Source organism: Bombina bombina, chromosome 2 (genome assembly GCF_027579735.1).
Source record: "Bombina bombina isolate aBomBom1 chromosome 2, aBomBom1.pri, whole genome shotgun sequence".
Lineage (NCBI taxonomy): Eukaryota > Metazoa > Chordata > Amphibia > Anura > Bombinatoridae > Bombina > Bombina bombina.
Genome location: NC_069500.1, coordinates 487,134,694 through 487,148,018, shown reverse-complemented (window position 1 = coordinate 487,148,018; position 13,325 = coordinate 487,134,694). Strand labels below are relative to the sequence as shown.

Genomic DNA, 13,325 nt, shown 5'->3' with positions numbered 1-13,325 from the left:
TTCCATCCATGCGACCATAGAAATGCCAGTACTAACTCTGTATGAGACTTGGCAGTTTGAAAGCTTGAAGCTTGTATCAGAATGTCGTCTAGGTACGGAGCTACCGCAATTCCTCGCGGTCTTAGTACCACCAGAAGAGCACCCAGAACCTTTGTGAAGATTCTCGGAGCCGTAGCCAATCCGAATAGAAGAGCTACAAACTGGTAATGCCTGTCTAGAAAGGCAAACCTTAGATACCGGTAATGATCTTTGTGAATCGGTATGTGAAGGTAAGCATCCTTTAAATCCACTGTGGTCATGTACTGACCCTTTTGGATCATGGGTAAAATTGTCCGAATAGTTTCCATTTTGAACGATGGAACTCTTAGGAATTTGTTTAGGATCTTTAAATCCAAGATTGGCCTGAAAGTTCCCTCTTTTTTGGGAACCACAAACAGATTTGAGTAAAACCCTTGTCCTTGTTCCGACCGCGGAACCGGATGGATCACTCCCATTAATAAAAGATCTTGTACGCAGCGTAGAAACGCCTCTTTCTTTATTTGGTTTGTTGACAACCTTGACAGATGAAATCTCCCTCTTGGGGGAGAGAATTTGAAGTCTAGAAGGTATCCCTGAGATATGATCTCTAACGCCCAGGGATCCTGGACATCTCTTGCCCAAGCCTGGGCGAAGAGAGAAAGTCTGCCCCCCACTAGATCCGTTCCCGGATCGGGGGCCCTCGATTCATGCTGTCTTAGGGGCAGCAGCAGGTTTCCTGGCCTGCTTGCCCTTGTTCCAGGACTGGTTAGGTCTCCAGCCTTGTCTGTAGCGAGCAACAGCTCCTTCCTGTTTTGGTGCAGAGGAAGTTGATGCTGCTCCTGCTTTGAAATTACAAAAGGAACGAAAATTAGACTGTCTAGCCTTAGGTTTGGCTCTGTCTTGAGGCAGGGCATGGCCTTTACCTCCTGTAATGTCAGCGATAATTTCTTTCAACCCGGGCCCGAATAAGGTCTGCCCTTTGAAAGGTATATTAAGCAATTTAGATTTAGAAGTAACGTCAGCTGACCAGGATTTTAGCCACAGTGCTCTGCGTGCCTGAATGGCGAATCCAGAATTCTTAGCCGTAAGTTTAGTTAAATGTACTACGGCATCTGAAATAAATGAGTTAGCTAACTTAAGGGCTTTAAGCTTGTGTGTAATCTCATCTAATGGAGCTGATTCAAGTGTTTCTTCCAGAGACTCAAACCAAAATGCTGCTGCAGCCGTGACAGGCGCAATGCATGCAAGAGGTTGCAATATAAAACCTTGTTGAACAAACATTTTCTTAAGGTAACCCTCTAACTTTTTATCCATTGGATCTGAAAAGGCACAGCTATCCTCCACCGGGATAGTGGTACGCTTAGCTAAAGTAGAAACTGCTCCCTCCACCTTAGGGACCGTTTGCCATAAGTCCCGTGTGGTGGCGTCTATTGGAAACATCTTTCTAAATATCGGAGGGGGTGAGAACGGCACACCGGGTCTATCCCACTCCTTAATAACAATTTCAGTAAGTCTCTTAGGTATAGGAAAAACGTCAGTACTCGCCGGTACCGCAAAATATTTATCCAACCTACACATTTTCTCTGGTATTGCAACTGTGTTACAATCATTCAGAGCCGCTAACACCTCCCCTAGTAATACACGGAGGTTTTCCAGCTTAAATTTAAAATTTTAAATATCTGAATCCAGTTTGTTTGGATCAGAACCGTCACCCGCAGAATGAAGCTCTCCGTCCTCATGTTCTGCAAATTGTGACGCAGTGTCTGACGTGGCCCTAATATTATCAGCGCACTCTGTTCTCACCCCAGAGTGATCACGCTTACCTCTTAGTTCTGGTAATTTAGCCAAAACTTCAGTCATAACAGTAGCCATATCCTGTAATGTGATTTGTAATGGCCGCCCAGATGTACTCGGCGCTACAATATCACGCACCTCCCGAGCGGGAGATGCAGGTACTGACACGTGAGGCGAGTTAGTCGGCATAACTCTCCCCTCGTTGTTTGGTGAAATATGTTCAATTTGTACAGATTGACTTTTATTTAAAGAGGCATCAATACAGTTAGTACATAAATTTCTATTGGGCTCCACTTTGGCTTTAGCACATATAGCACAGATATCTTCCTCTGAATCAGACATGTTTAACACACTAGCAAATAAACTAGCAACTTGGAAATACTTTTCAAGTAATTTACTATAATATGAAAACGTACTGTGCCTATAAGAAGCACAGAAAAAGTTATGACAGTTGAAAATTAATAAACTGAAAAGTTATAGCATCAAATCTTTGTAAAAAAAAACACAATTTTAGCAAAGGATTGCTCCCATTAGCAAAGGATAACTAACCCTGATAGCAGAAAAAAAAAATAATAATACAGAAATAAACGTTTTTTTATCACAGTCAACTACAATCTCACAGCTCTGCTGTGAGTGAATAACAGTGAGAGAGATCAGTAAACTGTCATAAATTAAATAAAACGACTGCCAAGTGGAAAAAAATAGTGCCCAAACATTTTTTCACCCAGTACCTCAGAAAATTAAACGATTTTACATGCCAGCAAAAAACGTTTAACATTAATAAATTGAGTGTTATTAAAAAGCCTGTTGCTAGTCCCTGCAAATTAGGCTAAAGTTTTATGCATACAGTATAATTCCAGTGAAGTGCCATTCCCCAGAATACTGAAGTGTAAAATATACATACATGACAGCCTGATACCAGTTGCTGCTACTGCATTTAAGGCTGAGTTTACATTATATCGGTATGGCAGAATTTTCTCATCAATTCCATTGTCAGAAAATAATAAGCTGCTACATACCTCTTTGCAGATTAATCTGCCCGCTGTCCCCTGATCTGAAGTTTACCTCTCCTCAGATGGCCGAGAAACAGCAATATGATCTTAACTACTCCGGCTAAAATCATAGAAAAACTCAGGTAGATTCTTCTTCAAATTCTACCAGAGAAGGAATAACACACTCCGGTGCTATTATAAAATAACAAACTTTTGATTGAAGATATGAAACTAAGTATAATCACCACAGTCCTCTCACACATCCTATCTATTCGTTGGGTGCAAGAGAATGACTAGTAATGGCAGTTAGGGGAGGAGCTATATAGCAGCTCTGCTGGGTGAATCCTCTTGCACTTCCTGTTGGGGAGGAGTTAGTATCCCATAAGTAATGGATGATCCGTGGACTGGATACACTTAACAAGAGAAATATGTGTTTAGTGGAAGGATAGTGTGGGAAAGGGCAGATGGGAGAGGGATGCGGAGTTAGTGAGAGGACAACAAAAATATGAAACTAAAAAAGGGGGGGAAGCAGGGGGGAATATATTTTTTGGAAATACATAAAAATGGAGGAATTAAAAAATGAATGTGAGAAATGTAAAAGATAAGAAAATTAAAAAAATATGTTATATAAATAAAAAAGGGGTATGTAACCGGTAAGGGTAGGGTACAAACCACCAAACCCCAACAAGCTCAAATAACTCCTGTGTCTCTTTCTCTGGAGGCAATCTCAAGTAAGGAGCACAAGTGCTAAATGTAACTTTTACAGTGTAAGGTCGGGTTACCATAGCAATTAACTTGTTACGGTGCATTTTTCAGAGAATCCGACGTCGGTTGGAATCGTTAGCGAAACATTAACTTACGCATACACAAAAAGAGCTATTGCATGCATTGCGCAAAATATTTCTATGGAAACCTGGTCCTAAAATAAAGCAGTAAACTACTTTTAGCTGTCTGCTAATTTGGTAACTTATTGCTTCATTACTAAATAGAAATGAGCCCATAGTCTGTAACCTGCAAATACTGGAAATCAAATAGCTGGTTTCAGCAATTTGCAGCATTTTGTTGCTGTTTTTGGATCTCTTTTTTTACACTGAGTTCTCTATGGGCTACAGAATTGGTGTCGTTTTTTAAATTGTACAGATCATACATGGATTATGTTTGTAGTTTGGAACTGTACTTATTAAATAGGGTTATAATACGATAGGCATATAGATGATGTGGTTACCCCTTTTGTTTGAAATCAAACCAATTTTTATGTTTTAAAATAGTGGGTTAGTTGACCTTTCAATTAAGCACCTAATGAAAGTATGTAAGCATAGTAATGTTTACTGCATCTATCTCCTGTAATGGTTTCACATGGGGTTGACAGCTAATGATACCTTATGACCCTTTTGAATTAGACTGTACGTGTTGAATCTGTCCAGACAACACAACACTCATACATTTAGAGAATACATATGTAATTGAAGTGATTTTGCCTTACAGAGAAAATCAGATTACTTGATTATGTGTAAGCATTCAACCATTCTTACTACAGCCATAAATCAATTTAAAGAGATCTCCAGCCACAACCAAGCTTGGTTAGCAAAAAGATGAAGGCAAAATATGGCTCTAGAAAGCATTGTTTTCCTAGATCATTTAATTCTTGGTGTGACTTAAAGAACCATTAAATGTCATGCAATTGCATAATCAACAGATGCAAAATAAAAGCAATGCAATAGCACTTAGTCTGAATTTAAACATTTTTTTCCGGACAAATACATTTTCCTTCTCCTGCATCATGTGACAGCCATCAGCCAATCACGAAATGTATATACACATATTCTGTAAATTCTTGCAAATGCTTAGAAGGAGCTGGTGCTTCAGTAAGTGTGCAAATAAAAAGATAGTACACATTTAGATAATGGAAGTGAATTGGAAAGTTGTTTAAAATTGTGTGCTCTTTCTGAATCATGAAAGTTTAATTTTGACTTTAGTGTCCCTTTAATATGCTAATATGAAACTTGATATTCCAGACTGTCTCTATAAACATATACAATATATATAGAATATATATATATATATATATATATATATATATATATATATGTATTTATATATATATTGGTCAAGTAGATTCTAGTAGTCGTATTGGTGCAGTAGTTAAATATCAAAATAACAAGAGTATTGCAGTATGCATTGATACCTTTTTTATTGGACTAACATTATATAATAAAAGACAAGCTTTCAAGAGAGTGTCCTCTCTTGCTCAGGTCTGAAGCAATACTGACCAATATAATAGAATCTTCATAGATATCTTGGGAAGAAGGGGGTCTATGGAGACAGGTGGTGTGGGAGATCAGTGAGAGAAGTTACAGGGTGTTGTAAATAACATAACACTCTATAACTTCTCTCACTGATCTCCCACATCACCTGTCTCCATAGATCCCCTTCTTCCCAAGATATCTATGAAGATTCTATTATATTGGTCAGTATTGCTTCAGACCTGAGCAAGAGAGGACACTCTCTTGAAAGCTTATCTTCTATTATACAATGATAGTCCAATAAAAAAGGTATCAATGCATACTGCAATACTCTTTTGTTATTTTGATATTTAACTACTGGACTAATACGACTACTAGAATCGACTTGACATATATATATATATTATTATTATTATTATCAGGTATTTGTAGAGCGCCAACAGATTCTGCAGATATATATATATATATATATACTGTATATATAAATAAATATATGTGTGTGTGTGTGCTGTGCGAGTGTGTGTGTTGCACGTGTGGTGTGTGTGTGTGTGTATATATATGTCATTTTGGGAACAATATAAATGAGCTCCTGGACTGCAGTGTGATACAGAGAGACTACTGAATTCTGCAAAATTCACTTAGCCTATCTGGGGGAGCAGACAAATCACAATTTTCAGAGTTAAAGGGACAAGGTAAAGAAAAAAATGCATCCTCTAATTTGTCAGAGAAGGTAAATTTTGCATTATATAACCCAGCTTACTATGGGGTTGATCACAATCTTGTAGAAATGTTTATCAAATATGTTTAAACCCTGCAAAAAAGTTGGCATTAAAGGCACAGATAAAGTCCCTCTTTACAGCAGCAAGTATAGCAACTCTGGAATAGGCTGGCCAGTGATTTGCAGCTATGTGCAACTGCCCCGTCTGATTGGTTTAGAGACTGTTTTCTGCACAAGCGCTGCAGTACTTTGCAGAGGTTGAACACATAAACTAGGACCAATAATGTACAAATGACATGCTTTAACAATTTAGAGAATATCATTTTTTAACTATAACGTCCCTTTAAATTACAGGAAAGGTGTACAAAATAAATAAGGAATTTACACTACAAAGCTGTTTCTGTATTATAAACTACTTTATGGGAGATCTGATTTAGAGTTAAATGTCCCTTAAATGTGTTTGCCATTTGCCAAATATATAATGAAATTAGATTTATCAGTATGTCAGTAAACTAAAGAGTAATGAACAATGTGGCTAAAAGACAAAGAGTAGGAAAAGGATACAAGAAAAATACAATCCATCATTAAAAAGTGACAGAAAACTCTACCCAAACGCTTCTGAGATAAATTCAACCTTTCAAATAAAGTGGTCATTAAAACATTAAAGGACATAAAAGTGCTTTAAGAAAATGCTCTAATGTGTCATGCCCTATTGCTTGCAGATAGCTATGTTTTAACCCCCTGCACAGCACATAGTTAAAGTCAGCTCTGAAGCAGCAATACACTATTGGTCCACAGCTGAATAAAGCCAGTGAGCCAATGACAAGAGGCATATCTACCAGGCCACCAATCACCAGTCATGTTTAGCCTGGGGAACACGTATATTGCTGTTACAGAGATGACTTCAACTTTGTTTTTAACCTCTATGCAAGGGTTAAACACATAATTATATACAATCAGCAGATGCAGTACAATAATAAAATGCTTTAGCACACTAAAGAACTTTCTTTTTGCTCTTTAAAGGGAAAGTCTACACCAGAATTTGTATTGTTTAAAAAGATTCACAATCCCTTTATTACCCATTCCCTAGTTTTGCACAACCAACACAGTTATATAAATACACTTTTTACCTCTGTGATTACCTTGTATCTAATTCTCTGCAAACTGCCCCCTTATTGAAGTTTTTTTGACAGACATCCATTTTAGCCAATCAGAACTGGCTCATTTGAACTCCACATGCGTGAGCACAGTGCTATCTATATGACACACATGAACTAACACCCTCTAGTGGTGAAAAACTGTCAAAATGCCCTGAGAGAAGAGGCGGCCTTCAAGGGCTTAGAAATTAGCATGTGAACCTCCTAGATTTAGCATTCAACTAAGAATACCAAGAGAACAAAGCAAAATTGGTGATAAAAGTAAATTTGAAAATTGTTTAAAATTACATTCTCTATCTGAATCATGAAAGTTTATTTTGGACTAGACTGTCCCTTTAATTTATTTTTAATCTGGTTCAGAATTTCACAAAAAAAAGGTGCATCAAAATCAAAGAAGCTACATGGACAGAAATACATACTGGTATGGCGGCAAATATGGATGCAGTAATTTGTTGCTGCAGAATATGCTTTTCATAGGAAGTGGTGGGATTAAGAGGGACATGTGGTGTCCTTTAGTTGCCTCAGTTAGTTGGTGACCTTGATCTGGGAGAGTCAGTTGTCAAGAAACAGAGTTTCATACAGAAGAGTTTCATTCATTATTGCATAGATTAGATGATGCTTTGTAAGATAATATGGTCACTTAGGCTAATGTGTTCTTGATGATTTCATTATTTAACCTTATTTATCATCAAAATCGTTATTGATTAGTGTAGGGAATGTCTAAATCATATGATGGTCACCAAATAGCATTATTGTATTCATGGATTCACATTTATCTCTCTTTCGCCTGTTCTTTCCAAACTTAAAGGGACAGTAAACCCCAAGTAATTACAACATTTCCTGCAGTCTTCTAATACATTAAAGGGACACTAAACCCAATTTGTTTTCTTTCATGATACAGATTGAGCATGCAATTTTAAGCAACTTTCTTATTTAATCCTATTTATTTAATTCCAATTTTTCTTTGTTTTATTTGGTATCTTTATTTGAAAAAGCAGGAATTTTCACTTATGAGACGACCCATCTTTGGTTCAGCACCTGGGTAGCACTTGCTGAGTGGATGCTAAATGTTGCCACCAATCAGCAAGTGCTATCCAGTGGTCTGAACCAAAAATGGGTCGGCTCCTATGCTTACATTCCTGCTTTTTCAAATAAAGATACCAATAGAATAAAGAAACGTTGATAAAAGTAGTAAATTAGAAAGTTGTTTAAATTAGCATGCTCTATCTAAATCATGAAAGAAAAAATGTGGGTTCAGTGTCCCTTTACCATCAGTAGAGTCTGAATGTTAATAGAACAGATTAACACCTTGCTTGCTGCAAATGTTTTTCAATAGTCTAATTCCACCCAGTGATTTCCTTATTTGGAGGAGCTAATCCAGGACTGAGCGTGCATACAACTGGGCTTGCAAATGTCATTGTGTTAACAAACTCCATTGATTGGATCCTGCAGAAAAGATAGATAACAAGCTGCATATTAGGGAGAGATATGTAGGAAGGTTAGGCTTTTGAAGCCTGCAATGTGCTCATTTTGCAGGACTGAAAAATCCATAATTTTCAGTGTTAAATTACAGGAAAAGCATGCAAAATAAATAATGAAAGTGTATTGCAAAGTTTTACTATGTATAATTAGGCATTTTATACTATAATATCAAAGTGTTTGTTGTGCAATTAAGGCTTAAAGTTAAAATTGATAGTATATTGAAATGTTTTCCACAAATAATATTAAGAAACAGAACGATTGTTGGCCTCCCAACACTAACAGTGTGTCATATACTGTTAATAGGTTTTCATATAGATTTTTTTGTAAGCTGTATAAATAAATCATATTTATAAGCAGTAATGTATGCGTGCTGCTTGTTCATTAAAAAAATATGGTTACAATAAATGGCAACTATGACCTTGAGAGATCCGCAGTTTGTGTCTGAGTTTAGAATAATTTCTGACAGACTGACAATAGCCTGGCCCATACACAAAGCATGGCCACGTGGGTAAATTACAAGATATAAGGAATCACTTGCAAATCCTAATATTAAATCATGTGTGAAGATTCTAAAGTACTATACCTGCATATTATACATCAGACATATGAAAATGTTTGTAATTAGACAAGAGAAAAATTGAATGAGATTAAGAAAATTGAGAATTGACAAGTGTTCCATTTGGTTCAAGCCCAACACTCAGCCAGTTATCACCATCACAACTGACAGATATGATACTGGAGTCATCCTTTTATTAGCAACCTTGGTCTTTTCAGAGCCTGGGAAACTGGTTAGACTAAAGAAGAGTATGGATGGTAAAAAGTACAGAGTAAGTAACTACCTGAATCTAAGAAGGAAATTCACATATATAACAAGATAATGAACCAACAACAAAACTAAAAAAAACACTGATATTGCCAAACACAGGGTTTCCAGATAACAGGCCATATATTTTATGCCACTGGTAATTTCAAGCAGGTAAATACCTAAAAACCTGCTTTGTTAGGGAAGGAAATGGACTTTAATAAAAAAAAAAAAAGAGTTTCCTTTACCAAATGGTCAAAAAATTACCATTTAATTTTGAAAAAGATGAATCCCTAAAGCATGCAACATTGATTGCTGCTGCAGAAAACAAATTTTTATTTGACTACAATTTGTAGTGATGAATATAAACAGATGTATGAAAAAAAAGACCCATGCATAATTTAACATGCAATAAAAATTGATATCATAGATAGCAAGTGGATGTTTTTCTCTATACTTCTAATTATATTATTTGTACATCAGTTTATACATTTCCCTAGGCAGCTCAAAATGTAGTATGTAGTTACACTCAGATACAGATAACAGTACAATATGAATGCAAAAGAAAAGATATATCACCCATAACTATTTCACTTCTGCTCCCATATGAACTTTTCATGTCACTGACCTTGTAATATGCACACCAGTACTCCGATGAATCACCTTTGATTGTACAGCCTCATTGACTAATCCAGCACTCTCACTTTACAGTATGTCCAACCATTACCATGGTAGACCTGCACACTCTTCTCCCAATTGACTACTAGGTCTGCAACTTGTACACCTGCCCCTAGTTAATCACAATACTGTGTATATTACAAATACAAAATAAATCATAAGGACAGTAAGAGATGTATGTAGCCCTCAGAGACAAATCTTGCAGCTCATATTGTGGCACACAGAGGAGAGGGCATACCAGTCTTAAACCCTGAAAACAGAGGGTTTCTATTTGACCCCACAAATGACCTGTAATCTTTCCCCTACCTAATCCCATACCCCTCAATACACATAACATATTATGACCTTTTTACTTTCAGGAAAATTAGAATGATAATGTTTGATTTTTGCAGACATATTAGGAACTCTTATATGATGGAACAGCACTTGCACTATTGGAGGGCACACTTGCATAAAAGTATGAGGAAAAATCCCATGATTACATTTCCATACAGCAAATATGCACATATGCAAGTCATTCAACAAAATGTACTAGTATTCACAGAATGCCTAAATTACATTATATCCAACCCTAGATTATTTAGTAATAAAGTGGCTTGGAATTCAGTTTGTACACTGATACCAAGGTTATTCATTCAGTAGCATTTAACCAAATCACTTACCCAGTATCATTTACACCACTAATAAGGACACTTATTTTATAGTAAGTTTCCTAAGCCATGACACAGTAGATATATTAATTCATACCCAGGTAATTTGCTTTTTTAGGTACACCTCGTATTTAGTCTCTCAATTATATTATGTACACTCATAACCAAGTTGCTTAAACTACATTATCTACACCCACTACCCAGGATAATCACCATGCAGAATGTATATCAGCTATACTATATTACCTGTACTGCCAGTGTTGGCTTTGTCATTAATAAAAGCAGGTAGCTGCCTAGGGTTTCCTTTAATCTGGTAGTTCTCTCTTTCTGGCCAAGTAATGTAAATGTGTAAACTAATCTTCTTACACATGATGTACTGCATAATTAGCAGGCCTTTTATAATCAATTAGATGCTATACATAAGGGGGTTCAGTATCTATTCTTAGCACTGATACATTCTGTATCATTGCACACAATTGTGTGAAAGTCATTCGGTTAAGACCAGAAGATATGGTTCTCCAAGTAATTGGTGCCTAGGGTCACCAGTGGTCTAAATCCAATCTTATGTATATGTTTACACCATCCCTCTACTATATGTATCCAAACTAGCTTACTCATCCTTCAGTATTATAAATACAACCCTAGCAATGCCATCTACCCATAATCAGCTTACATTATATGCCCCCATGCCTAGTTTACACATTACAGTACCTAAACATAGCCAGGTCAATCACTTGCATTACATAGACAGGTAGCCAGATCTCACATTGCACCATACCAAGGTCACTTACCTTGCACAGTATGTATACTCACACCCAGATTAGTAACACTACATATGACCATTCAAGGTATATATTGCCCTATATCCCAGCCCACTCACCAGGTCTACCCCCACAAACAATTTAGTCACACTTTAAGCCCCCCGTCTACCTATTAACCCCATATAACCCGTGCCAAGCAGGCCACTCACCCTCTATCTCGTCCTCTGGGAGCTGAGTGGGTGAGTGCTCTCTCAGTAGTTCGGGGATAGTGTACACCCCCCGGTACATCAACGCCGCGGTCACCGGGTGGAAAGGCATCTCTGCGGGTGAGAGGACACCCGGGGGTAGAAATAGACCAGGGGGGCAGCATGCGGAGAGACTGTCACCGAGAGACTGTCACCAAGAGAGTGTCCGCCACAGACAGCCTCGGGACTGTCACCGAGAGAGTGTCACAGGTGAGCTGCATGCGGACTGACCGTCTTACAGAAATGATACATAGAGAAAACTGTCACGTAGATATTGGCACAGAGAGACTGCATGTGAAGGTACTGTCTGTCACAGAGCGGAACTGTCACACAGACACAGCAGACTCGGGGTCTGTCATGTACAGAGACCATGCAGAGGGGCTCAGGTAGAGGGAGGGGGAGGAGGAGAATTCCTTGTGCAGAGAAAGGGGGGAGATGGAGGAAAAGAGGGAGCTAGAGAGAGAGGGAAATGTGAAAAGCAAAATGTAGACAGTGAAAGAGACGGAGACACAAATACCGTGACAGAGAAGGGAGGAAAGAAAGAGACTATAAAGAAGGAATACAAAGAGACACCAGGAGACAATGAATAGGAGGCAGTGAGGAGAGGCAACAGGAGAAAGGGAAGGGGAAAAGCAGAGTGAAAGAAAAAGCTAGTGTAGAAGAAGGCGGGAAGAAATGCATAGAGAAAGCAAGGGATGGGGACAGGGGATGGGGAAAGGATGGAAATGCTGAGGGGAAAAAGCACAAGAAATAGTCACAGTTTAATAGGATAGGGCCAGATTTGCTAGCGAACCTGTGAGAGGAAGAGTGAATACTGAAGCTTTGCATAGACATGAATATGAAGATGGTTGAAGACAGGCAGTGAGAGGCAGCTTCAAAGCAGGTAATGTGAGAGATGGAATAAGGGAAAGGACCACAAGCAAATAGGTATGAAGGAATAAAACAATAAAGCACATAAGTAATTAATGACCATTAGAACCTGAGGCCATCTGTCCCTCCAGTGTTTTTCTGGACTCTCATTTTCCCACCAAACACTATACTTTTTACCCCCCCCCCCCTACAAACACACACATATTTGCAATAGATATGTAGGTCTTTGTAGCACTTTTCTCACTAATTTGTTTACTTAAACAGTTTAATAGAGTAATCCTATTTTTAAAAATGAATGGCAATAATAACAATTATGTTTAAAGAGGGGACACAGGTAGGATTTGAAAAAATGAATATTATATTGGCAGTGTTGTAGTTATGCTGCCACTTGGAAATCTCTTGCCTTCCTAAGCCCCCATCCAAGCAAATCTAGCTCATATATTTACCTTACAGCCTGAGGCCTGGCATACCTTCCCCCCAACTAGACACCCAGAGATCACTGACTTGTAATTAAATTAATAAATAAAACCTTGAAGGATTATAGGAGTAGGAAGAATCACCCCTAAAAACTGCTGCCCTAGACACAGGCCTACTTGCCCTAAGAGAATCCCACCCTAGTGCAAGAATTCAACACAGTTACCCAAAGGCAACAAAAAATACATGATGAATATGAGTATGTTTTTTTTGTTTGTTTGTTTGTTTTTTGCATAAGAATGTCCCTTTAAAACAGTCTCTATATTGTATTAGTCTCATCATTAAATAATTCACCCATTCTTGCAGTAATAAGCTTACTGTGCTGGGGTTTGATATGCTAATATTAAAACCTATAATATTTAATCAGTTAGGATCCCTTATTAAAGTGCAGCAAATAGCCTAGAGAAGACAAAAGCTTTTGTTCCCAAATATTATCAGTGA

General features: G+C 37.7%; 1 protein-coding gene across 1 annotated transcript in view; it reads right to left on the bottom strand.

The window, feature by feature from the left end:
* The window catches only part of CABP7 (calcium binding protein 7), a 309,799-nt gene extending 297,686 nt beyond the window's left edge, over positions 1-12,113 (bottom strand). The window contains 1 exon segment of the mRNA XM_053702188.1: positions 11,505-12,113. Coding sequence (XP_053558163.1) covers positions 11,505-11,613 — 109 coding nt within the window. The 5' untranslated portion in view covers positions 11,614-12,113.
* Positions 12,114-13,325: the final 1,212 nt, after the last annotated feature.